The following is a 26,913-nucleotide window of genomic DNA, read 5'->3' on the forward strand; positions in this document are numbered from 1 at the left end:
CCACATCAGGAATCTTAATCATTTTAATTGATCATGTTTCATTATCAGATATATTCCCTTATGTCGGTTTATTTAGCCTTCTGGAGTAAAATAAGGGCCTAATTTACTAATATCTCAAACTTTAATGAATTATTTCAGTGTGTTGTGGGTTTTTAAATGACATTATGTTGATAATTCATAACTTTATTTAAACAGCTCAAGCATTTGTACTTCATCAGAGAAGGTCAGGCTCAGGATACCTAACCCTTTTCCCTATCTAATTTTTTAAGAAAAAAAACCTGTCCCTTCATTTGTGATTTTTTTATTCACAGATAATTTATATGTTGCTAGAGAGGGAAGAATGCACATGATTTGCATTAAGTTTTCAAAAGAGAGGGAATTTAAAGCAACTGACCATTTTCAGAAATGTCGATTTTGAATGATAGGCTTTAAGTCCAAAAAAGACCAATATTCATACCTAATCTAACTTATAGAATATTAATGAAGATAATTTTATTTAGCAGTTTATCTTATTTCTAAGGAAACTTTGCATATATTGTTAAGCTGTTTTTCATATCAGTAAATTTACTATTGTGAGCAATATGGGGTAGAAGAGCCAATCGCTATTTTTAAGAAAAACATATAAATCTTGCATATGCTGTTGTATGTTTCCTCCTTAATTAAGACAAAACAAAACAAAACAAACCCACAGTTTATTCAAATTCTGTGTATATTTTTGTCATTTTGTCTTTGGTAGGATGATGAGATGGTGGAAGAATGTAGTGAAAATAATTTCTTTGAATCTGACAGAGAACAGAAAGAAAAGGATCGGAAAGTGAAAAACACCTATACTATGGACCCAGATCACAGGCTGCTGTTACGAAATACAAAGCCCTTGCTTCAAAGCCGAAACACTGCTGTATGACAAATTCTTTTTTTAATTAAAATGTCAAACTACTAAATATCTATGCTTCTAGAAGATTTAAAAGATTGAAAAGTAAAACCTTTTTAAAAGTGGTAATAATATTCTCTAGTAACTTGTAGAAGTACAGTAGTTCTTTCTTTTTAGAAATTCTAAGTAAAACACTTGAACTGCATGGAATATGTGCTCCAGATACTAAGGACAAACAAAATATTAGAGAAACTATGAGTACATTTGAATCCAGCTTTTATAGAATGTGATAACTACTCCTTAATTAGCTTTTAGTGCTTAAGTTCTCAGCAACTAGGATAGCATAAACTGTCAGTTTTGGTGGTACAGATTCACAAAGAAAATCATAGTTATTACTGATTCATTGAGTATGATTCATCAAGACTCATGTCTTCCATGAGTCTTACATTTTAAAAATGTCCAATTCTATGCCTAAATTATTTGTTAACCTAAGTCAGATTCTTAGTGTTTGTTCCAGGATAGTTATTACATCATGAGTATAGTATGCTCTGCAGTATTTCCATGATATTTGAATATGAAGGTAAATTTTTAGAACTGGAAAAAGCCATGCTGATGATGAATCATTGAGATGTTACTCAGATCACAGAACTTTATTTCAAACCTCAGTTTGTGCTGTTAATCAAGCCTAGAGGTCTTCAGGAAAAGAGGTCCGGTGATAATGAATATTCGTATCATTGTGAAAACAATTACTGCACCATGGTTATGTCACCTCCCAACCTGTGCTTGATAAACTAAACAGATCAGGTATTTGTTTATTCAGTGCAACTTATTTCTAGATTCTGACTAGTGTCTAACTCTTTTCAAAACCATTTATGACCTGCCAGCAGTCTTTGGAAACAAATTGGATACAGTTTTACAATAATTATTCTGTTAGAGCACAGCCTTTTGCAATATTCACTGTTCGGTGTCTGTGATATTGCTCATCTCCTGCAAAGAACAAGAATGTTTGTATAGTTGGCATCACACTGCACTGAAAACAGGTTCTGTTGCTTATCTTCCACATTCCATAAGTCTTTTTCTCTGTATCTCTTAAATATAGTATTGACTCTCATATTTATGATCTCTAACTTTTGATCATACAGTTAACTGAGATGTTTAAGTGCAGTTTGTCAAGTGAAATCATGCTGCTTTGAGTTGTTGTTACACCACTTTTTGTACCATTTGCACAATTTACCAGCAATTAAATTGCTTTCTCTTTGACTTTAGATTTTTGTCTGTAAAAAAAGATCCCTGTAGTATATTGCTAAAAATGTTCCAGTTGTTACCTCTTTAGATGTTTCTAAATATTTGCTATTGTTTAATAATAATTTTTGTTTCATTAGTACTAAGATGTAAGATACTAAGTCAAATGTTGTAATGATGGCTTTACTTGGAATCTCTTTTCTATGATTTGTTTCATTTTGAACAGAAAGTTAACCATTACAGTATTGTAGGGAAGGCTGTGACATGACTTACTGGTTAGCATAAAGTTAAATCTTTCACTTATGAGAAAACTTGAAAAGAAAAAAGCAGTAGTATATGTTTTAAGTTGTTTATATATTAATCTTCTGCTTTTTGCTGGCCAGGGTGTTGGTATATAACGTTATAATTTTTGCTTTCTGTTGGATTTGAGACTTTAGAAGCTGACAGTAAAGGCAGCTGTCATTTTATAAATTGTGTAATAGAACAACAGAATGAAAGATTTTAAATGGAAACTAAATAATAGGTAATACTGTACCTGTATTTAATAAAAATAAAAGCAAAAATTTTGCAGAAGTTTTAAACAGTATTTTCTTGGTAATTTATACAGCTGATGTTAGCAATACTGACTTTTAAGGGTGGTATCAATATGTTTACAGTTTGAATTACCTACATTTTTCTCTCTTTGTCCCTCTTAGTATGTCTTTCTATATTTTATAGTATACAATAAATACTGGGACAAATGAGATGTACTTAGCTTTGATTTTTAGAAATAAAAATATCTTTCATCTGATTATTGTTCCCCCAGTCTACTTTGTTGATTTTGAAAAATGTGGGTATGCACTTTGTTTTGAGTTGGTAGTTCTGCAAGTCTGAAGCAAATGTGATAGATTTGTGTAATGATTTTGAAATTAATGTGTTGTTCCAAATGTTCTTTGTTTAGGTGGTAATGGCAGTTGCACAACTGTACTGGCATTTGGCACCAAAATCTGAAGCTGGTATTGTTTCTAAGTCATTGGTGCGTTTACTCCGTAGTAATAGGTAGGTCAAGTCCGTACTTTACATTGTGAGGTCCATTTTTTCGTGAGAGGTTTTCATATAAACTTGTTTAGTTATAAGAACGTAACTGTTGCACTATGAGAGTTTCATTTTTAAATAGTCCTGCAGTATTAATTTTTACTCAGCAAATGAGGATCATTTAAAGTAATTCCATAATTTTCAGTATTGCATCCAGTGATCATTTGTTTCGTTCTTTATTATGACTTCCATTCTGAGAAGACTCATGGCTGCCCAGTTATCCTACAAATAGCAAACACATTAGCACTTCCCCTTTGTTTATTGATTTTTTTTAATTACTGGAAGTTATTGGAAATTTAATTATATTGGAGTTTCTTACTGTCTCGCTAGGCATTAAAGAGTTCTTCAGATGTGTATTTTTTTTTCCTGTACTTTATAATGAAGACTTACTGTTCACAAAGAAACTAAGAAACATTATTCATAAAAATGCTACTTCATGCTGGTGAATTCCCTATGTTTCCTTAATCCTTGGTCTGTTTTAAAGATAAGTTTATAATTCATTCAGAACAACTGATTTTGACTTTATCATCTTCAGTGTGACCTCTCTGAAGTGTCTCACTGGCCACGTGTTTCATAAGATTGATAATAAACTCTTTTTTTCTTTCTGTTTGATAGTTTTGGCATATTATGCTAATATTTGCTGCATAAAAGTGAGGGTTTTTTCCTTTCAGTTTTTCAATTTTGAACTCCCTTGTGTCTGTATGAAAGGCCCTGAAGAGGTGATAGGAGACATAAGGTGTTTTCAGAATAACTTTCTAACTAAATATAATATTTTTGGCTAGAACTTCATTGTGAAAATTATTTATTTTTTGAAGTTGGCCGCTTTTGTTGTGTCTGACAAGATTACTCTGCTTAGATATGCTTTAACTTTTATAAGCCTGGTCACCATAGAGCTCTTTCTCTGTAAACTTCTGCAGCTCACCCATGGCTAATGCCTCTGTCATTTAAAAGTTAGACTAGTGAAATAAAAGTGGGCTTGGTAGATTATTCATGCTATTATTTCAGATAAAAATAAATCACTGTTATTTTTGTGTTTGGTTTAATAGTACAGTATGCTTCCCATTCTCTTTATACAAAGATAAGTAAAATGGCTAAAGCCTTTTAGCATGTCTACAGGTAATATATAGAATTGAACTCATACTCACAGGTTGAAAGGATTATTTTTGCCTGTTGTTTATTGTTCATTTTTACTCAGATTTCATAAGAGGAGTCATGTCTTTCCTGTACCTCAACTAGTGCCTAAAATAGCACTATTCTTCTGATTTTCCTATGTTGAATGGCTTGTTTGTTCTCTGTTACAAGTCTGTGTGAAACACCTTTGATATTAGAACCACTTTGAAATAAGCTTTTGCTGTTTGCCCTTGAGGTTATGTCCCTATGGCCTTTAAATTAATGTCAAATACCCTATAATCTAATACGAGTGAAAGTGTCTGGAAGAGCATTTCATAGCAATTTCCAGCCTTTGTTCATCATGTGCAACTATTTCCATGTACCTATGTAAGAATTACATAAAAATAGGCTTAAAAGATATTAAGTACTTCTCTGTTGTTACTTTTCTTTGTAAGCAATAGCTGTAATTACCACAGGGCTATTAGACAGCTTTGAATAAGAGGAGATAATGGATATGATGATTTCTCTATTAGGGTATGATTTGCATCATGAAAGAATTTGAGCACTTATGGTTCAGAAAAATTATGTGTAAATTATTATTTAGTTTTAAGCAATTGGTGACAGAAACTCTGAAGTTTAAAAGCTTTAGACTAGCACCCAAATTTCTTTTTCATTACTCCTGCTGAGACTTTTTAACTAACACATTAATGATGAGAATATCCTCCAAACATATTTAGTGTTTTTGTATTTAGAATATTATATAATTCTGTTGTCTGTCTTGACAAAGTATATTATGTTAAAGTGCTGCTTTTTATAGATTCATATGCCTGCCAGTGTATACTCTGTTACAGGAGGCCTTGGTCCTTTTTGAGAATTATTATGACATTTTTAAGACCAAAAAACTTGCAGCAATTCTCTCTACTTGTGCAAGGATTAGCTGTTCTTGTAACTAATGCAGTAATTTCCACACTACAGATAAAGCCTATGTGTTTTTGTTCTCAGCTGTGTCATGCTGAAATATTTAAGTTTCTAGATGGTGGGCAAAATATATAGTTTCTGTGAGCTATTTCTGGAGGTGCCAGAATCATAGAATCACAGAATCAGTAAAGCTGGAAAAGACCTCTAAGATCATCAAGTCTAACTGTCAAGCCAGCAACACCACCATGTCTACTAAACCATGTCTCGAAGTGCCACATCTACACATTTTTTCAACACCTTCAGTGATCATGACTCCACCACTTCTGTGGGCAGCCTGTTCCAGTGCTCATCCACTCTCAGTGAAGCAGTGTTTCCTAATATCCAACCTAAACGTCCCCTGGCACAACTTGAGGCCATTTCCTCTTGTTCTATTCGCCTGCTACTTGGAAGATGAGACCAACCCCCACCTCACTACAACCTCCTTTCAGGTAGTTGTAGAGAGTGATAAGGTCTCCCCTTAGCCTCCCCTTTTCCAGACTAAACAACCCCAGCTCCCTCAGCAGCTCCTCATAAGACTTGTTCTTCACCAGCTTTGTTGCCCTTCTCTGTACACGCTACAGCACCTCAATGTCCTTCTTGTAGTGATAGGCCCTAAACTGCACACAGTATTGGAGGTGTGGCCTCACCAGTGCCAAGTACAGGGGCACAATCACTTCCCTACTCTTGCTGGCCACACTATTCCTGGTACAAGCTAGGGTACTGTTGGCCTTATTGGCCGTGTGGGCACACTGCTGGCTCATGTTAGGTCAGCTGTTGACCAACAACCCCCCAGGTCCTTTTCTGCCTGGCAGCTCTCCAGCCACTCATCCCCAAGCCTGTAGCGCTGCATGGGGTTGTTGTGACCGAAGTGCAGGACCTGGCACTCCACCTTGTTGAACCTCATACAACTGGCTGCAGCCCATTGATGCAGCCTATCCAGGTCCCTCTGCAGAGCCTTCCTACCCTCGAGCAGATCAACACTCCCACCCAATTTGGTGTCGTCTGCAAATGTACCAAAAAGAGTGTTTAATCCCCTCATACAGGTCATAGTTAAAGATATTAAGCAGAACTGGACCCCAACACTGAGCCCTGGGGAACACCACTTTTGACTGGCTGCCATCTTGATTTAACTCCATTCACCTCAACTCTCTCTGCTTGGCCATCCAGCCAGTGTTTGACCCAGCGAAGAGTAAATCTGTCTAAGCCATGAGCTGCCAGTTTCTCTAGGAGGGTGCTGTTGACTGTCTAAGGCTTTACTAAAATCCATTTCCACAGCCTTCCCTCATCAACTAGGTGACTTACCTTGTCATAGAAGGAGATCAGGTTGGTCAAGCAGGACCTGCCTTTCATGAACCCATGCTGGCTAGGCCTGATCCCCTGAAACAGTGATGTTTTGAACACTTTTTTTTTTTTTGACAAAGACCCAAGGCCTACAAGAGGCATTGCAATGTTTTTAAAAAATGAGAGACTGATTTTGTCATGCATCTTCCTGTGAAGCAGATGATGAACTTGTAGCAGTTGGCAATAAGCATTTTCCTTCTACGCTTGTGTCAAGTCAAAGGCATAAGTAACTTTGGATTCAAATAGAATTGGACTTTCTTTGCCACGTTGCATTATTCTATGGATCTGTAATTTTGCAGAATAACTATTGTTTTTCTTTTCAAATTCTAGGGAGGTGCAGTATATTGTTCTGCAAAACATTGCCACTATGTCAATTCAGAGAAAGGTATACCCTATTTAGAATTTTCTAAATCACATTTTAGATGGAGCACAGGCAAGATACTTAAATATATCCTGCTTTTCAGGGCATGTTTGAACCTTATCTGAAGAGTTTCTATGTTAGATCAACTGATCCAACAATGATCAAAACACTGAAGGTGAGTTTAAAAGCTAATTCGTCTATACTGCTGGACAAATAAGTTTGCAACAGGAAGGTAAATTTTTTTCTTGCATTGATAAGACAAACATCATTCTGTGCTGTTCCTTTTTTTCCACTAAGAAGTGTAGAGTTGTGGCTTTTAGTTTATGTCCACAAGTGTCCCTCAGGCTTGTCAAGCTATCTGAAAGTTCTCATGTTACCATGTTGTAGATGGCAGATGGTCTGTGTTTTCCACTGCAGCTTTTGGTACCTTACAGTGATACAGAGCATTCCTATTTTTATCTGACCAGCTATTCAGACATTTAGAGTTTGTTTCCATGGGAGGAGGAATCTTCTCAAATGAAGAGAAGTGAAATCACACAGTCTTTGATATTTTTAGCTTAAAAATAACTTTAAGTATGTTTCCCTGAAAAAAGTAGGTCAGTCCCAAATTGCCTTTGAAGTCAGCATTCGACATGAGAAGTACTTCAGGCTTTCCTCAAGACCATATGTCAATGCATGTTTTAGGCTGTCTTCTTGTTTTCTCTATTCTTAGTCTTTCAAAGATGTGAAATCCTTGACAAAACATTAGCTAAAAATTGTCTATTATATGCCCAACCCATCATATTTTTATTAGTCATCATTAAATCTAAGTCTAATTATTAAATCTAAATTTGAGGCAGTTGGAGGCAAGAATGATCTTCCACACATTTAATGATTATGAAAACTGTTAGGAGTACTAGTAAGACTTAGTGTTATCCAGAACATTACTGACTAATGAACTCCTGAAGTAATTGAAAGTCAATGTATTTAAATTCCCATATTAATTCATAATACAATGGTGAAGAGGTGGAGAAGTAGAAATTGTGTTTTTTCCTTTCATTGTCTCAGTTCTTTCTTGGTAGCTGAAAAACCTAGGACAACCTTATTCCGATTGTATTGGAATTATTTCTTCTTCAAAGTTAAAAAAGCCTAGAAGCACAGCGTTTTAACAATGTATGCAGTGTTGTATATCATCCTTTTGTTCACCAGGAACAAAGAGGCCTTTCAGGGTCTGATGCTGATTCTTGATTAAGATCTGAGGAGTCTCATAGATGCAACTGTTTCTTTCGTGAATTTAAAGGTCCTTACTGCCGTTCACTTGAATATAATGGACACTTTATTTCTCCCCAGCTGCAATTGTGCTTTCTGTTATTTCTTCTTATGGTGTCACATGGTTCTTACACACTAGGTCCTGTTATATCACATTGAAAACCATGCTACCGGAAGTATCTCAAGCCCATTTGATATGCATTGCAACACTAAAGCTGGAGTTTGTAGGAGATGCATCACTGAACACTAGAGTCCTGTTCTGAAAAGCTTGCATGTAGTTGCACAGGGAATATTCTTCCTGAGTGCAATACTGCTACCAGTTTATACTGAAATCTGGTATACTCTATTGACTTCCAAGTAGTATTTTTAGTATTATCTTTTATTTATATACAATAAATTATAGTTTGGGTAGTACTGCTTGTAATATGTATTGTAGCTTTTGATAAAATATCTCGGGTTTTTTTTTCTTGTAGCTTGAAATCTTGACAAATTTGGCAAATGAAGCCAACATATCAACTCTGCTTCGAGAATTTCAGGTTTGTGCAAAAGTGCATTCTTTCTTGCTTGAAATGCTCTCTGATTGCCAATTGCCATTATTGGATATTTCACCTAGATTTTCAGTCTTAAATTTTTCAAGTTAAAGTCTTTTCCAGGATAAAATATTCTTGCAATGGAAATGAAACTGTCTCACATCATAATGGGTAATAGTGTTCTTTATACGTGGAAATATGTTTCAATGTTTTGTTACTCCCTCTTCTTCCTGCTACCAGGAAAAAAAAAGTTAGGAGAAAAACTCAGTTACTCCAAATTCTTTAAAATTAATTTTACTAACTTGACTGACACTGTAAGTCACTAGATGATAAGATCCTGATTTCAGCAATATTTGGCCAGTAGCATTTTATTGCCAAGCCTCATTTCTCTAAGTCATTTGATGAAGTAGTGTTACCTCCAATATCTGTGTATGTATCAGGAAGGTGTTCTGCCTACATTGTGAAACAGTGTCTGTCCTTTCTTTCCTCTTTGCTTATGACATCTATTTTCATTGCTTCAGTTCTCTGGCTGGATTTCTCTGAAAGGTACTGGTTCTCAGGCAGGTAGGTTATTCATAGTTTCACAGATGGTCCTGGTTAAATGAACTGAAACCTGTCTGAAGAGAAATCTCACCAACTCCTCCAATCTTGCACGTAAACTAATTGCTGTTTTTTGGGTAATTGCCCCCTGCCCCAAGCTTTCTTGAAATCAGAGATTCACATGGCCACAGGGGACCAAAGCTGGCAAGAAAATGTAATCTAAAAATGACAATGAGGTGAAAAAAGTATAACTTCTAATATGCAATGTAGCTTTCTAGATTTAATTTATTATATGGTGTGTCAGTTTTACGAAGATAATATGGTAAGTCTTTGATTGACAAGACTTGTGTATTGACTAATGAAAATTCTGTTTCCTTAGACTTACGTGAAAAGCCAAGATAAGCAGTTTGCTGCAGCTACAATTCAGGCTATAGGCAGATGTGCAACTAACATCTCTGAAGTGACTGACACATGCCTTAACGGACTTGTATGTTTGCTGTCCAACAGGGATGGTAAGCTAAATGTTCTGTTTGTTTTCTAAGTGGCTGATTACATGAATCTTTTTCTTAATGAAAACCACACAGAAGAGAACATGTTAAAAAGTATATGGGAGTTGACTTTTATAATAATTTAGCTGACATGACTGCATAAAAATAGTGATTCTGCTGCTGCTTTTTGTTTGAAGCACTTCAAAAGGCTCTTATAATCACTGAGTACCTATTTTGTCTTTTGTTAGTGAAATAATTTGCTTGTGGCCTGCAATTGCACTTACTTGTTTTTTCTCAAAATGCTGTAGTTATGTAAGTGTGCTGTTGTGATTATCATGGCAGTAGTTTTGCTGTTGTATGTTTAGTTGCATCAAAACAGTTAGCCTGTAGAGGGTGCTGAAAGCTTGGAATGTTTGTTTTTTTTCTCAATGCATCAATGTCTAACTGAAAAAGCACTTTAAAGAGTTTTAGGATAAACGGCCCCAAATTTGGCTTGATTTTGTAATCTAGTCTCCTGTTATTTTTATATAGTGAAACAGAGTTGCTAGTCACTAAAGAACACAACAAGGAGCAAATAAAATAAAATAGGATATAGCAGCACTGTATATCAATACCTCATAATATTCTATATTCTGACTAGTTACCTATGAATATTGTATAGAAGGAAATCAATAAGAGAATTGGAAGATTATTTTATAGCCTACATGAATATGGTTAAATATTGGAAATAGAGTTAAGAAAGATGTAGTTAAAAATAATTCTTCTCAGGAAGAAGGAAAAGCATGATTTTGGCATGGTCTGGAGCAGCATTGTTCAGAGAACACAGGTGAGATCTACTCTAAGCTTTGAAAAGCAGGATTAATTCCTCTCTGTTATCTAGTGGACATATTTTTCATGGTAGCCCTACTAAGGCCTTTATTAGGGACATCACTTTTCTGGCTCATAGTCATCATGATACACGGATATACTCAGAGCTTTCTTGTACTTGATTTATGAAATAATAATCCTTCTTTTCTCCCACTTCACCTTATATCAGAAATTCCTGAGAGGCCTCAGTGTATAGCTTGGTAGTTTTAACATATGTAACTGAAATTTCCTAGTGCTCCAGACCTTATGTCCCTTTATGCTTTTCTGGTTATCAGCTGTGCTTAAAATATCTTGCCATGTTGTGTTACAAGGCCATGTCTGCATAATATACCGTTTTATATTACATTCAACGATTAAGATGTTAAAAATTCAAGCTTCCTTGATTCTGCTTAAGAATTAATAGCAATATTCCTCTAGGTCAGTACGCTCCTTTTAGCATGTATACATTGCCTTTTTTTTTGTCTTGGATAAAATAATAAAACTATCACTTCAGAATACTGAGTTTGTTACTTAATAATCCTTCTTTACATTTTCTTGCTTGGTTTTTCTTTTTACTAGGAAGGAACCAAGGTAAGAGGAAAAGTCTTTTTTTCTTTTATCATAGCTTCTATTCTGAAAATAGTCACAACTTACTGAACATAAAAAAGAGTTTTTAGCATGCTAAGGGAGAAAAGAGAGATTTAACGTGTATAGGAAAATAAGAGTCTTGGCTAATCTTGCTTTCCTCCAACTGTCACCCCTACAGTCTGCAAGCAGTCTGTTTGCCATGTTCCTTTTTCCATGGTTGTTCAAAGCGTGCAAGCCGTTCTGCTGCATTTGCATAGAGTGAAGCCAAGCTGATAAGTCTAGCAGGTTCTAAGGTCCCTGAAAGCAGTTGTCTCTGCTTTCTCTGCTATGTTTTCTTATTATGGGGAGTTTACTGTAGTGTGGAAGAGAAGTGACGAAATTAATTCTACCAAATAAAAAGTAAAATCCTGAAGAATGAGCATTTGGCAAAACCGCATTCTAATTTTGTGCTCTTTTTCTGGAAAAGCCCTTACTGTAGATACAACCCAATAGCCAAGATACCTTGGCTGTATCTGCCACAGGAGCTGTGTAGTTAATAATTTTGGAACTTGGGTGCTGAGAGGCAGTGTCATTGCGCAAAACAATCTCTTCAGGAGTCAACCAGGTCCAACTGGGATAATTCTTTGCAGAGCTCTTTGAGTGTGTCATCATTTGAACTTTCTAGTTTCTGTATGTGCTTCTGTGATTCAAATGGGGTTTTTTTACCATAGCCTCCAGCTTTCCTGAGTAGGGGATATTTGACTTTTAACAAACACTCATAAATACACAAAGAAAATTTCAAGAGCTGTTCTCAACTTCCCCAGAGCCTTGTTTCTGGAAGCCATATTGAGGGCTTAAAATTATTTTCCTTCCTTGTCTGCTGAAGGAAGTACAAGAAGAAAGTTGTTTTGGCTCTTTGATGTGACTTTTGGCATTTGACTGATGTATTTCCTTTAAGAAATTGCCTTGATAATTTGAACTGACCACTGGCCCCACTATGACATAAAAGCCATTTTAGATGTTAGAGACAGATGGCATTAGAGGTAGTCTCTTTTGTCTGTCTATACTGCAAAGACTAGAGATCCTGCAAGTTTTTCTTAGATGGCTGACTTTAATTTTCTGTTGAAAGTTGCAGGTTATGAATAATAGAGAATGTAAACACAATAGTAGGATGTATAGCTCAAAGAAATTTTTTCTACCAATCTATTGAAATTTGAACAGTCTAAAGTCACTGGAACAACTAATATGTTAGGTAACTACCTATCTTTTGGAATTACTTCTAGAATGATAGTAAGAAAAAAGAAAACCAACTCCTTGTAGCATCCCATTTATGTGTATAATGTGGTTTCAGAATTCTGTTATTTATATTACAAAGGTGGAAAAATTAAGCAGTTAAAGCTTAGACTTCAGGCAGTTATGAAAAGCAGAAACTTAATATTTGTCTGGATACTTAGCTCTCATAATTGCCTTTTAACTTAAGTTTTAAGCATTTGCATAACCTAATACCCCAAATAATCATAGAACCATAGAATGGTTTGGGTTGGAACAGACCTTTAAAGGTCATCTAGTCCAAGCCCCCTGCCATGGGCAAGGATACCTTTCACTAGATCAGGTTGCTCAGAGCCCAGTCCAATCTGGCCAACATTCAGTTTCCAGGGATGGGGCATCTATCACCTCACGGCGCAATCTGTTCCAGTCTTCCACCACTCTGAAGGTGTAAAAAAAACCAAAACAAACAAACAAAACAAACAAACAAAAAAGCACACATACAAAAAACCAAAAACACCTAGTCTGAATCTACCCTCTTTTAGTTTAAAACCTTTACCCTTCGTCCCATCATTACAGGCCCTACTAAAAAGTCTGTCCCCATTTTTCTTATAAGCCCCCTTTAAATATGGAAAGGCCACAGTAAGGTCTTCCCAGCCTTCTCTTCTCCAGGCTGAACAATTTCAACTCTCTCAGCCTTTCCCCATAGTAGAGGTGTTCCAGTCCTCTGATTATTTTTGTGGCCCTCATCTGGACCCACTCCAACAGGTCCATGTCTTTCTCATGCTGAGGACACTGGAGCTGGATACCATACTCCAGGTGGTGTCTCACCAGGGCAGAGCAGAGGGGTGGAATCACCTTCCTCAACTATTGGTCATGCTTCTTTTGATGCAGCCCGGGACAGAGTTGATTTTTCTGGGATGTGGGCACACATTGGCATCTCATGTTAAGCTTCTCACCAGTGAACACCTCAAAGTCCTCCTCTTCAGAGCTGCTCTCAATCCCTTCATCCCCCAGCTGGTATTGATACTGGGCATTGATCTGACCCAGGTGCAGGACCTTGCACTTGGCCTCATTGAACCTCATAAGGTTCACCTGGGCCCACTTCTTGAGCTTCTCCAAGTCTTTCTGAATGCCATTTTGTCCCTTAAGTGTATCAGTCACGCCACTCAGCTTGGTGTCATCTACAAATTTGCTGAGGGTGCGTTTAATTACTTGTACAACCTTACTACGAGATTCAATTGGTTTATTCCTTCCAAAAACAGTTCATACAGTTTTGCTACTCTTAGAAATAGTGATTGTACAAATGATAGACAAAGTATAGATAAATTAGTCTTCAGTTGCATGTTTTAGTTTCTGCAAGTATCAGTTAATGCAAGTGGAAGAAATTTGACTCAACATCAATGATGTCAAATGTAGTATTTCAGAATGCAGCATTTGAATGTTTACTGGTAATTCAGTCTTTGCTAAGGTCTTTTTCTGAGTTTCTGTTAAAAGAAGGCCAAATTCTCAATTATGAAAGTCTGTAATTCGAGTTACTGTTCACTATATTTTTCATTTTTTATATACATCATTATTAGGCAAAATGGAACATTGTATGACTGAATCTATTTTAAGATTTTGAGAAGTTGTCTTCAGGATCTTCATAGATTATCCTGAGTGACCACTCAAGAGTAGTCATTTCCATATGGCTTCAAAATTGTTTGAAGAAAACTAGCAGTGAACAGCAAACTAAGATTTTTACTATGACTTGTGAAAACTAAAAAAAGTTCCTGATACCTCTTGTAGTTTCATGTTGTGGTTTGGGGCTGGGCTGGCCACTAAATCCTGGACAGACGCTATTAACCCCTCTCCCCTCCCCAGAAGGGAAGAGAAAAGAGAATAAGAGAGACTTTATGGGTTGGAAAATAAAACTACAGATTTAATTAAACAATAATACCAATACTACAGGATAATGATAGAAATAGAAACATAATGAAATATATACATATATATGTAAAACCAATATAAAATCCTCTACCCACCCCCCACCCAGTGACAATTACATCACCAGAGGCTCTGCAGAGCAGAGCACTGGAAAAGTCCCAGCAGCAGGTGGGAGCAGGATGCAGGAAGTGAATTCAGGAACACACAGATCAGTATCGGAAGCAGATGAACTGTCAGGGTTCCGCTCAAACTTTGGCCATTGAAAGAGCAAAAGAGCAGAGGACAGAGAATGGCCAAGACCCTCGTGGTCCCTCGGCTTTATACTGAGTATGACGTATGTGGGATGGAATACCTTGTTGGTCAGTTTTGGGTCTGCTCCTCCCTGTGGATACAGATATGGCACCAATGGTGAGACAGTGGCCTTGTGATGTTTACAGAGCATACAAGCACTATCACTTGTAGCAGTACACACTGTCTGGAAAAACATGCCGTTAGTTTCAGCAAGTACAGCCACTTAGAAGAGACTGAGCTGAAAAGTAAAATCACTAAATAGAAAATTAGTTCTACTTAGTTCAAACCAGGACACTGCAATATTGGTAAAGTCATTCCTAATCAGATTTTTTATGACTTCTACTCTTTATATTAAGGATTTGATTTACTTTTTATGATCCTTTAGATATGATCTAATTTACACTCTGTTTGAAATTCTTGAATTCTTTTATCGTTGTCTTGTATGTACTATTGATAATTCTAGCAGAGTTACATTTTTAAATTTACTGCTCATTCACAATGCCAATTTTATATAGCCCTTTTGGGTCTGCTTTTGTTTGTACTTTCTTTTTTCTTATCTAGATTCATGTAAAAGGAACCATACTAGTTTACTTGCATACAATTCTGATTACATCCTTTAAATTTGCTCCCACAAATTGCATTAAAGTAGTTCCTATGGTGACATTCCATCTACTGCATTTCATTTTATCATGATCAGTTCTACATTGTGAACAAATGTTTTTAATAATGACTTCATGTCCACTCAGGTTTTGGATTCAGTTTTATTTGGGTTAACCATTATCCTTATTAAGTAGTATCGCAAAACACTCAATGAAGATTGTTATTACAATGTCTTTTACTCTAATTATTCCAGATTGAATTTTAAAATTTTGAGAATTGTCTTAATATTTTAGTATCTGACAAAACACAATCTAAATTTAACTGATCTGTAGGATTGGCAAGACCTTGAGGTATGTGAAGTACACAGCCTTGCTTCAGGAAATTAGTCTAGGTAAAATACTTGAGATGTCATGTTGGATAAACACAAGAAGCTGCAAGATAAAATTTAAGCATTTCAGAGGCTTATGGCATAATGAAGCATACTCAGAGCTTTTAAAAATACTTTCTTCATAAAGAAGTTTGAAGCTTTTCTAATAAAATAAAATAAATTTAAAAATTTAGCAAACTCTTCCCCATACAGTTTTTTTGAAACTTCAGCTTGCTTGAATGATGAATGAATGATCTTTGTGTCAGATGAACTCTTGAAACATAGAAGTATCTCTGTGATGTTTAATGAATGATAGTTGGTTTTTTCCTTTGTTTTGAACATTGAAAGTTTAAGAGAAATAGTTACTCTCTTTTAGTAGTATAAATGAAAATTAGTATTATGTTGAACTCTTACAGTTTGGTTTCAGCTTTGGCCATGTTTGACTTTCCTTCATCTTTCCTTACAATATGAGTTTGCTCTTGCATAGAAGCTTACCTCTGCACCAGTGGGTTTTTTTCAGCTTCAAGAATTGTACATGTCATACAAGTTGATCAGGCTGTGAATGTTACTTGGACTGGAGTGCTTAACTACTGTAACATGACTTCGGCATAAATCTTACAACAGCATGCTATTTAGAAGGCTTCATTTGAATGTGAGATTAGGTTACAGAATTGAGAGAAACCATTTAGAAGGTAGAAAAGTGCAAAGGAAATGTTTAGATACTTCTTTTTTATGAATGAGCTGTTACTTTTAATGTTGTTTGTTTATTTTGAAAATTAAACAAGTGTTTGTATTTCTAATGCAGACAGCAAATTACTTGTGAATATGCGTAATTTAATGAAAACCATGTTTTTTCATGCTGTTCCTCAGTTTGAAAAGGAAAAATACAAAGTACAGATTTATTAAAATGTTATTTCTAAAGAAGTATGTAATAGGATATTTTTACATTCAGAAGATTTTTCTGTTCTCTTTTTGCTATTTATTACTTGCCTTTCGAAGCTGAACTTGTATTACTTTCTAGAGTGGTTTACATCTTTGTTGCCAAGTAAATAGAATTCAGTTCTGCAAAGCATATTTTGAAAGCTGATAACTTCTTTTACAATCAATTCTTTATGGCATTTTCTTTTGCATAAATGCTTTTAAAATTAATAATTTGTTTTGTCTTAAACAGAAATTGTAGTGGCTGAAAGTGTTGTTGTCATTAAGAAACTACTGCAAAACCAGCCAGCTCACCATGGTGAAATTATTAAGCATATGGCCAAACTCTTGGATAACATTACAGTAAGTATTTGTGCACAGCGTCTTACTTTCCTTGTTGACTGATAAAAATCACAGCATCTCCATAAATTTTCCATAAATGGAAAAAGATAGATTAGAGAAATACAATATAAATTTTTATTTTTGACACAACATACCATTTTTCATGATCTTAAGGAAGAGGAAATAGAAGCTATCAGTTGGCATCAGTTTGTGGCTTAGATCTGGGAAGCTATTTTGAAAGAGATACCTGAAAATGTTGGATATTGCTAGTACCATTAGGCCAAGATGAATAGCAGGTTTAGAATGTGGAGGGAGTAAGTTGAAATGAAAACAAGGGCAAAGTAGCACTTAAGGATTTTCAGCCTTTTCTCTTACTGATCTGGGGTGGATTTAAAAAAAAAAAATTCTAAATCTTTTTCCCTTTCTGCAAGTCACCTGATCTTTCCATGGTGCTAGACACACTGCTGTGAGTACGTTACAATGTTTCTTGTTTCTCTCTTTATCTTCTGGGTACTTAGGATTCTGTGGCATTTAACAGTAAAATTTGCATTATTGCCTATTGTCTATCCTTAGATTAAATTTACATTTAGGTATGTCAATGTTTACATCCCAAATTCTCCTCACAGTCCCAGTTATTGGTAAAATATTTAGTGGTTTACCTTAAATTATAGTGTAGGACTGAAGACAATTAGCTGCCTATTGCATTATACCCAAAAAGTGACAGAATTTTATCTGCCAATTATTATTTTTCTGTAGATGCTATGAATAGGACTGTTCAGTTTGGTATAATTGCACATTTTCCATAGTTGAATTTGGCAGAGTTTGGAATATTAAAAGAAAGAGGAAATGGGGTCTTCTCAGTTCATGCTTACCAAACAGATTAAACAAATAAATCTTTGTCTGCTAAGAGCTGATGATCAAACTTCATAACTGATGTAAAGAAAATATAATCCTACTGGATTGCTCATAACTAGAATCAAAAGAGGCTATAAAATACTGCCGCTAATTACATATCAAATAACTATTACCTATTTTATAATAATCATTATAAATTTTATAATAATAGTGTTTTCAGAAAACTTGGGCAATATTTTGATTGATAATTGCAATCTCATGTGTATGTTATTATATACATCTGGCATATCGCCAAATGAGTTTGTCGTCTTATTTCGCATATTGTACAAGAGAAAATAGTCAATTTTAAATTACTGTTTAACACTTAGAAGGGTTTCATAGCTTTTTCATACCATCAATACTTATAAGCAAATATTTAAAGTTTTAAATACAAGGAATTATTTTTAAAAGAAAATACTTCTTTAAGTTGAACAAAGAGGTAAAAGGAAAAACGCAATGCATTACCTGAATTACTTTGATGTACTTATGCTCTCCAGTAATGAGGTTGTACAGAATATCAGAAAATAGTGAGTAGTAGAGGAACAGCCTGTGAAACAAAGCAGTCATAGGAATAAGCTAAAAATCGAAATCTGAATCTGAATGATGCTTCTTATTTGAGAAGGAAGCAGTGATAGTGTTGCTGTAAGCTCTCCAAGATAATTGTTGTACATGTTGTTTTACTTTTTTCCCTGTATTTTTTTAATAACTGCCAGAAATTTATCTTCCTTAGTATGTTTAGCACATTGAATTAAAGAATAAATTCAGAAGAAGTTCCTATATATAATTTAAATGCCATATCATTAACCTAAAATAGTTTGAACCTATTATGTTTGAAAATGGATATATTGCTTCTAAGATTCACAGAATGGTTTTGGTTGGAAAGGACCTTTAAATGTTATCCAGTCCAACCTCCCAACCCCTTCAAACACTTCTGAAAAGGATAAGCATATTTTCACATGTTTAAAAGGTGATGTTTGGATTATGTAATTACTGAGTATCTGAGTTTGAAATGTTGACATTTAATAAAGTATTACTGGAATTCCTGAGATCTGCACATGTATGTTAAACATTGACTATTACTTACTATGGCAAGAGTGGTTGTGAGTAGATGTAGTGCAGTTGCCTTTTTTTTGTCTGCTTTAAGACATAGAGACATAGTGCAAGAATTCCTGACCCTTATTACATTGATATACAATACACGCGCACACACGCGCGCACACACACACACTCTCTTGTACATACATATTTTACACAGATTTTTTTTCCCTGGCCTTTTCTGTTGGGGAAAGTATTTCTGGGCTAATTTTTAAATTGGGATTGAAAGTTAAGGGACCTGCACTACTCCTCTGTGCATACCACTGTCTTTAAAGGACATCCTGAATTTGGACATAGGAGAAGTAGGCAAATGATACAGTTTTGAATGAACTTGAAAGAAACTGGAGGGTGGGAGAGTATGGGAAAAGAAATTCTTTGGTACTTCCAAAGAGTTGAAATTAATTTAATACTATGTAAAACACAACCAAGACATAATAGTATTAAATACAATTGAATAGAAAAGCACTTACGGTAAAAAATGAACTTTTTGATTGTTCTGTCATGGTTTAGTTTAGGTAAATGGTGAACACTTGGCCATTAAAATAAACAAAATTGGTGTAAACCGAATGCAGTATGTTTTGAGGTTGGTGGCTTAATTTATTTCATTCAGGTTATTACAAATTTCACTTATGTTAGCTTGAGATTGTGATTGTCAGTGATGAGATGCCTAAAAATCTCTCATAGCAGTGTTTCTCTCAAGTCGTCCAATCTGAAATTTACCTGTTCTTGTCTTCATTCTTGTCTTTGCTCTTGTCTTCATCTATAGAAGCCATTTAGAAAGTGGTGGAATAGATAATAAGCTAAATATGTCTGGCTAACTCTTAAGAAATACTAGGAAGTTCAATTGAAAACTACTAAGCTCTTGCAGACCACTGACTCTCATTTACAGTAAAACTTAGAACTAGGTCCATTTCAGTTTGCTCTTTAATTGATTGTTTCTTGCAAATCTGAAAAGAGTGCTTATTTTTCTTCCTATGCTTTTATATGGTGTAATTGTAACTCAAACTTTTATCTTTAGTTGTGCTCAAGCAAAAATTTATGAGATCTATTTTGTCTGATATTTGTTGAGTACCTACACCTGTGCATAGTACAGCTTGATCTAGCTGCTAGCTGTATTCCAGCTCCTTTCCTCCACTCACATCTAAAGTTGTAATTGAGAAATGTACGTCTGATTGTGTTCTACCGATATTAAACAAGAGAATAATTGGATCTCTTTAAACCTCCCTTTTTTTTTTACAATCATAGAAGTGTTTCTATTTGTCTGTTAATGTGTTAATAACATCATCATGCTTTATAATTTAGTAAGTGGTGGGTGAAAGATCTAAGCAGTCTTCTTTCGTGCTAGGTGTTCACCCTGAGGTAATTAGTTTTGTGTGTGTATTTTTTAGAGTCACTGGAGCGTAAAAATATGCATGGAAAGGAGCCACTTAAAGAAGGATGATAGTGGTTGAGTCCAGAAATCCTCTTAATAAAGTAGTCTGATCTTCAGCAGCAGCAAAACCTTGTGCTTTAGGGAGAGGAATTCAAAAATAAGAGCAAGTCCATTGTGATGCAGCTACAATGTACCTTTTCAGCCACTGACTGGAAGCTTCAGTTTGCTATCCACATCACCATGTTTACTAATCTGAAAATTCTAATCTCTCCTCATATTCTGTACCTCTGGTCAGCCTTTCCACCTTCTTTTTGTCTTTCCTGATACTTGTGTGGTTTTTGAAGTGAGGTGACCAGAAGTGCACACAGCAGTCAAAGTATGAAGGAGAAATTTTTTGCAGTGACATAATAATATTACTTGTTTTGTACTTTTTATCTCACTTTCCTGAGTCTGTCTGCCTTTTTACTTCTCTGAAAATATTCACGGCTCCAAGAAAATATGACCCCTATAAATAGTTTGAGGTCCCTCAGTATGTGTTAAGTCCTGTTATTAATGTTTCAAGGCCAGCTGCATAATTTCTGCACAATTTTAAAGTATCGCTAATAAGTCATCTTCAACTGTTCAGGCTCTGTTTTAGTTTAGATTACCTTGAATAATTTTATGTCAGCAAACTGTCTCCTCAATAGATAGCTCTCTTCTAGGTTACTTGCAAATCTCTTAACCAGCACGTTTTCCCTATAGGTCCCTGTGGGACGTCTGGTGATTGCCTTCCATTGCAGCTGGGTTTTTGTCTTTTCTATTATCTAGTCCTTTTTTATTCATGAGAGTTCCTTTACACCCTGTAAAGGATGACCTTTTCAAAGATCTTGTTGAGTGGCTTCTTCAAAAGATTTTAAGATATTTTCTTGTCAAATACGTGACAAACAGTTGTATCGTCTACTCTGGTCCAGAATTTGTCTAAGTGCAAAATACTTGCAGATTTAACCTGAATTAAGTTTTAAAGTGGATTGGTTAGCCTGCATTGATTAAACTGGATTAACACAAGACATTTTTGTTTACATCTGAAGTATTGGTTTATCTGAATTCATTTTAGCAATGAATGAATGTAAATCAACCTAGCAAGAATTAGCTCTGAGTAAGAATGTCTGGATGGTATTTCTGCATTTGTGTATTTCCTCATATAAACAAGTTGCTGTAGTCTCCAAATTACTTTCTGCCTTTTTCTTTTTAGAAAAATACTCTATGGTGATACGTTGTACCCAGTAGCAATTGTTTTGTGAATGATGGGAATCCTGTAGTTCTTGTGTGATTTTTCTCCAGACTTTCTCTTACAGTACTACTAAGTCAGGCTGGTGTTTTTTTCTTGTGATAGCTGGTGAATTATTACATCCTTGGTTTTGGTTACAGACTTGTTTCTAGTTTCTTCTGGAATATGAGTAAGAATATGAAAGAAGTATGAAGTGTTTTCTAATCTAGAGATGTGGAGGAACACTTCTTGATGGTATAGAGACAGGATAAGAAGTTGCAAATTTAGAGGAAAAATAAGGACCCATAGTATCATTTGGTTGGAAAAGACCTTTAAGATCATCAAGGCTAACCATAACCTCTCCACTACTAAACCATATCTCTAAGCATGGATGGTGACACGACCATGTAACTTTGAAGAGCTTAATATCTGGGGAAAAACATGTCCCTTATGGAAGCAATTAAGAATTGCATGTTACTGGTTTAAATTGGGATTCTTACTGTAGAGTAGGTGACTGAAAGTTCTTGACACAGCTCTGTCTATTCATCCAGCAACAACAAACTTAAGTTCCCCTGCAGTATTCCTACATAAATAGTGCTTATTGCTGTGTTTCTGATACAACTTCACAACAGAAGCAGCTTGCTTTCTTAAGTTCTCCTGTCCTTCAATGTTGGGAAGGTATCACAAGGTATGTCATTCATATGTTCATCTCTATTTCAGTTCTGCAGGCCTGAGATTCTAGACACATTCTTTTCCCTAGGATACACTTTAATAATATATTTTTAAACCTTAATGCCTTAATGAACAACTCTCATAATTTGATCATATTTTACTTGCTTTAATATCTATTTTATGTTTTAGAATTTGAGAGTAATATATGGCGTTTGGGACATTGCATCCAGGAACACTGTACACACTGAACTTTAAACAAATATTGAGCTTGCATAAAACACCATTCATACAAAACCTGTACACCATATAAGAGGTAGCAGGCATCAGTGGAGATCCTTTCTTGAAAGAATTTTATGTGTAGATAGTCAAATAATAGAGGAGTCCTTGAAGGTCTACCATTTGAAAACAAAAAAAACCAGCACTTGTCTTCCACTGCTATTCTTTCCTGGTACCTTTTCTTCTTGCTGCCAGTCTGACATTTCACATCAACTTCATCCCTCTTTTTCTTTCAGATTCAAAGCAAAATTTTTAAAATTGCTACCTATGCAAATTTTCTTCTGGATGTAGAGAAATAGACCTCATTTGCAATTTGAAAATCTCCTCATTTTGTGACAATTGTGGATAACCAGAATTGGCAGTTTCAAGCTGTACTTTACTTTTATTTTTAACCACTTATTTATCTTCCTCCAGACAGGTAATGGGTTAAAATGGCAGTAGAAACTACTGTCTGGTACTAAGGCGTAAAAAAGTGCACTTAACCATGTGCTCAGGTCATATGGAATAAAACAGCAGGCAAAGTAATTTACAATCCTGTTTGCCTTTGAGGGTAATGCAGAGCAAGGCTGAATAATGTGAGTATTATTTCCTGCATTTTTGTCAATTCAGGGTCCCTACTTAAGCTATACTGGAAAAGGAAATGAAGGTCTAGAAATAGCTTCATTTCTTGTTTGCTGTTTTGAGTGCCCTGGAACCAATGGCTGCAGGATCATGTGCTTGATATTACATGGTTGAGGACTGGAAGACTTAAGCAGGGATAAAGAAGTCTGAAAATATTGTGTGATTTTTGACCCCAAATGAATCCAGTGACACAGAAACATTGGGTGCATCAGTTCAACATATACTTTTCATTAAAATGGCTTCCACTCAGGGTCTGATTCAACTCTAGTTGATATTGATTCTTGTTGCATAAAATTGTGTTTGATATATACAGTATTTACATAGTAAGCTAACCACCTGGTTAAAAGAATCTCAAAGGAAATTTTGTCTGTCTTCCCTTGTCACTGTTTTTTGAAGTAGGCTTTGTTTAGTCTGTTTTACATTCTAAAACTAGTTTATTACTCTAATAATTACATTTTACAAACTGGAAAAAAACTTTAATGAGTAAAACACTCTGCGTAAATGCACACTGTTTAAATATATTTCATTGTGTTTTTAAAGTGTAGTCCTGGGTTTGACTAGGAAGAATGCAGTGCTGATGTTTGTCTTTCATAATTAATACTGGAATTGATCTTCTCTGTGAGCTAGTTTTGCTTTACGAGAAGACAATAATAGGGAAAGGGATGTTTCTAATGGGCTGCTACCCAAACTGTGGTACTTGGTGATCTTTTGTAGGATTCTAATATTTTAACAAGTCTGTAATGAAATATTTTAGAAAAATAAATCTAGCATAAGTGAAACCTGAAGTTGCCTATATATTCTTATTTAGAGGTATCTATCTGTACAGCAGGCAACTTGAACTGCTCCAATACTGGAAAGTTTAATGTACCACTCAATTACTATTCTTTAGCCCAGTTTAAAATAATAGATTGAGAGTGAGGTCTTAATGCAGTGAAACCTTTGGAACATTAGAAATAACAAATTCCCTTCTGAAATCAGTGTACAGTAATGGGATCAGTCTTACCACTTCGCAGGCTAACATAGTCTGACTGCATTTGAAGTTTTCATATTTAGCAGTTGTTCAGTAGCTTGTTCCCCTCTCACGCTGTAAATTCCAAGACCATTTAGATTTGTTGTAAATTCACCAAAAAAATTAATCCATATCTCAATCAATGTTTGTGTATTTATGTATGTTAAAACACTGTGTTATAGCACTCTCAGTACATTATGTTACCTCTACCTTAGATATCTGTTCCATGTTTAGAATTGCCATTGATCTCTCGAAGGGCCTTTTTTGTTTTTATTGTTGAGCTCATGTATTCTCTTTCCATGACCTGGTTGCTTTCTCCTCCAGCAGAGGCAGTCCTCTGCTTTCTCCATGACATGCCTTTTTAGGCTTTTGTTGGCATGACTGTTTGCAGCAGTGGGAAGTATAGAGGCAGATATTGTTAGGTTGACCTTATTCAAAGCTGTTCCCAAAATTTTTGGAGCAGTAAAACATGTTTAATCATTATAACTTCTTGTGGACATAATCAGTATTTCTTCATATGGATTAGTGAGCCATTTATTAGGGACTGGGGACCATAGTTTGGAAATTTCTATCCTGAACCTCAGTAGTTTACTTGCATTTTTTACCATTTGTGGATGTAACTGGAAAGCAGTACTTTCAAATTTTATGTGTATACAGGGTAGGATGCTTGATAGTTGATTGGCATTGTAACTCTGAGAAATAGATCTTCATCTGTGAATAACTGTCTGACATATGCTGGAAAAGTAATTAAAACATATATAAAGATGCTAAGACTGCTTTGAGAACCACAGTGCACAATTTCTCAGGCTTGTTTCTCCTGTGAATCTTTGCTAAGACAGAATTCTCATTGGCTTAAGTGTAAGCTTATTAAAAAAGATTGCTGTGTAGTTTAAGGGGTAATGGAAAGTCTTTGTACAAATGTTTTTTACTTCTTAAAAAGTAAGATGTGAGAGCACCACAGTCTATAGATGCTATGAAAGACATGCTTCTCCCTAGAAGAATTCTCTCATCGCATACTTCCTTCCTCTCAAGGTAGGACGTTTTCAGGGAGATATTTAACACAGGTGCAGTTTTTAATTTGGCCACTAGGTAATACAGGCTAACTCACTTTTGAGAAAAGTGTGTATATTATTTCATTGAACTTCTAACTAATTCTAGCTTAACTCTGTGTGGAGCAAGAACTTCTGTTTCCTTCTGTGCTTTTCCATTTTGCTTCACCTCCTTTTGTGACAGTGCTGTGCTTTTGAAGTCAGGAGTTTGATGTTCAGCTGGCCTTGGACAAGTGCAAAAATATGAATCTTAGTGTCATAAATTTTTTTTAAAATGAAGGAGATAGCAGTAGTCTTAAAGAAATTCATGTTATTTTGAAGTAAATAGGCAGAAGCTGAGGAAATTGTATTGCTGGAAACCATTTCTATATTAATATAGTCACAAAAAAGCACTGTTTTGTTTCAGCATGATGTTTAGTGTAGCCTGGTGCCAAGAATTCCCAACCACGCCTTAAAGGCTTGGATCCTCAAGCCTTTCACTTGCTTGTACTTTCACCAGCTTGTACTGTGAACATCATCATGCAGCTTCTGTGTGCCTCTGTTTCCATTCCTGCCCTGTTTGTCTTGTCAACTCATAATGGATGGGTTTTGTGGCAGGATCTTCACATTACGTTTCTACGAACATTCAGTCAACTGCAGTGGCCATATTGAACAGTATTTGATTTGGGTTTGTATTGCTTGTATGGTAATTGTCTTTAAACAGTATTTTGTTTAACTTGTTATTGAACACAGACATGTACAAGTATGCAAATAGTCTTTGTGAGTGTGTTAACTTAGAGTGCACAATATTTTCTCAGGTTCCAGTTGCCAGAGCCAGCATTCTCTGGCTCATCGGTGAGTACTGTGAACGAGTTCCAAAGATCTCACCTGATGTTTTGAGGAAGACAGCCAAGAGCTTCACTAATGAAGATGACCTTGTAAAGTTGCAGATCTTAAATTTGGGGGCAAAACTCTACTTAACAAACTCAAAACAGGTAAGCCTAAACTCCAAATTGTACATATTTAGAGTTCAGTACAGTCTGGATAGATCAGAGGTGATTTTTTTTATATGTAAGTAACCAAAACTAGTCCATATTATTCTACAAAGAAAAACTGAACAACAGTTTTGAAGAAATCATAGAATCATTTGGTTGGAAAAGAACTTTAAGATAATTGAGTCCAACTATAACCTGTCCACTATTAAATCGTGTCTCTAAGCACCTCATCTACCTGTCTTTTAAATAACTCCAGGCATGGTGACTCTACCACTGCTCTGGGCAACCTGTTCCAATGCCTGATAACCCTTTCAGTGAAGACATTTTTTCCTAATATCCAATCTAAACCTCCCCTGGCAGAAGTTGAGGTTATTTCTTCTTGTCCTATTGCTAGTGACTTGGAAGAGACCAACCCCAACCTTGCTATACCCTCCTTTCAGGTAGCTGTAGAGAGCAATAATGTTGCCCTCAGCCTTCTCTTCTCCAGACTAAACAACTCCAGTTCTCTCAGCTGCTCCTCATAAGACTTGTACTCCAGACCCTTCACCAGCTTTGTTGCCCTTCTCTGGAAGCCATCCAGTGCCTCAATGTCCTTCTTGTAGTAAGAGCCCCAAAACTGAACACAGTATTGGAGGTGTGGCCTCACCAGTGCCAAGTACAGGGGAAGGATCACTTCCTTGGTCCTGCTGATCACACCATTTCTGTTACAAGCCAGGATGCCATTGGTCTTCATGGACACTGCTGGCTCATGTTCAGTCAGCTGCTGACCAACAACCCCAGGTCCTTTTCTGCATGGCAGCTTTCCCGCCACTCCTCCCCA

The 26,913-nt window shown here is 35.7% G+C and overlaps 1 protein-coding gene across 1 annotated transcript in view; it reads left to right on the plus strand.

Moving 5' to 3' along the window:
* Positions 1-736: 736 nt before the first annotated feature.
* Positions 737-26,913, plus strand: part of LOC104547177 (AP-3 complex subunit beta-1-like) — a gene marked incomplete at both ends in the record, with an annotated part of 41,197 nt that continues 15,020 nt past the window's right edge. Inside the window, 8 exons of the mRNA XM_010192763.1 lie at positions 737-898; positions 3,054-3,151; positions 6,926-6,980; positions 7,060-7,131; positions 8,678-8,740; positions 9,654-9,786; positions 16,797-16,906; positions 25,917-26,093. Coding sequence (XP_010191065.1) covers positions 737-898; positions 3,054-3,151; positions 6,926-6,980; positions 7,060-7,131; positions 8,678-8,740; positions 9,654-9,786; positions 16,797-16,906; positions 25,917-26,093 — 870 coding nt within the window. The remainder of the gene's footprint in view (positions 899-3,053; positions 3,152-6,925; positions 6,981-7,059; positions 7,132-8,677; positions 8,741-9,653; positions 9,787-16,796; positions 16,907-25,916; positions 26,094-26,913) is intronic.

Source organism: Mesitornis unicolor, unplaced genomic scaffold (assembly GCF_000695765.1).
Source record: "Mesitornis unicolor isolate BGI_N332 unplaced genomic scaffold, ASM69576v1 scaffold5059, whole genome shotgun sequence".
In the NCBI taxonomy this organism is placed as follows: domain Eukaryota; kingdom Metazoa; phylum Chordata; class Aves; order Mesitornithiformes; family Mesitornithidae; genus Mesitornis; species Mesitornis unicolor.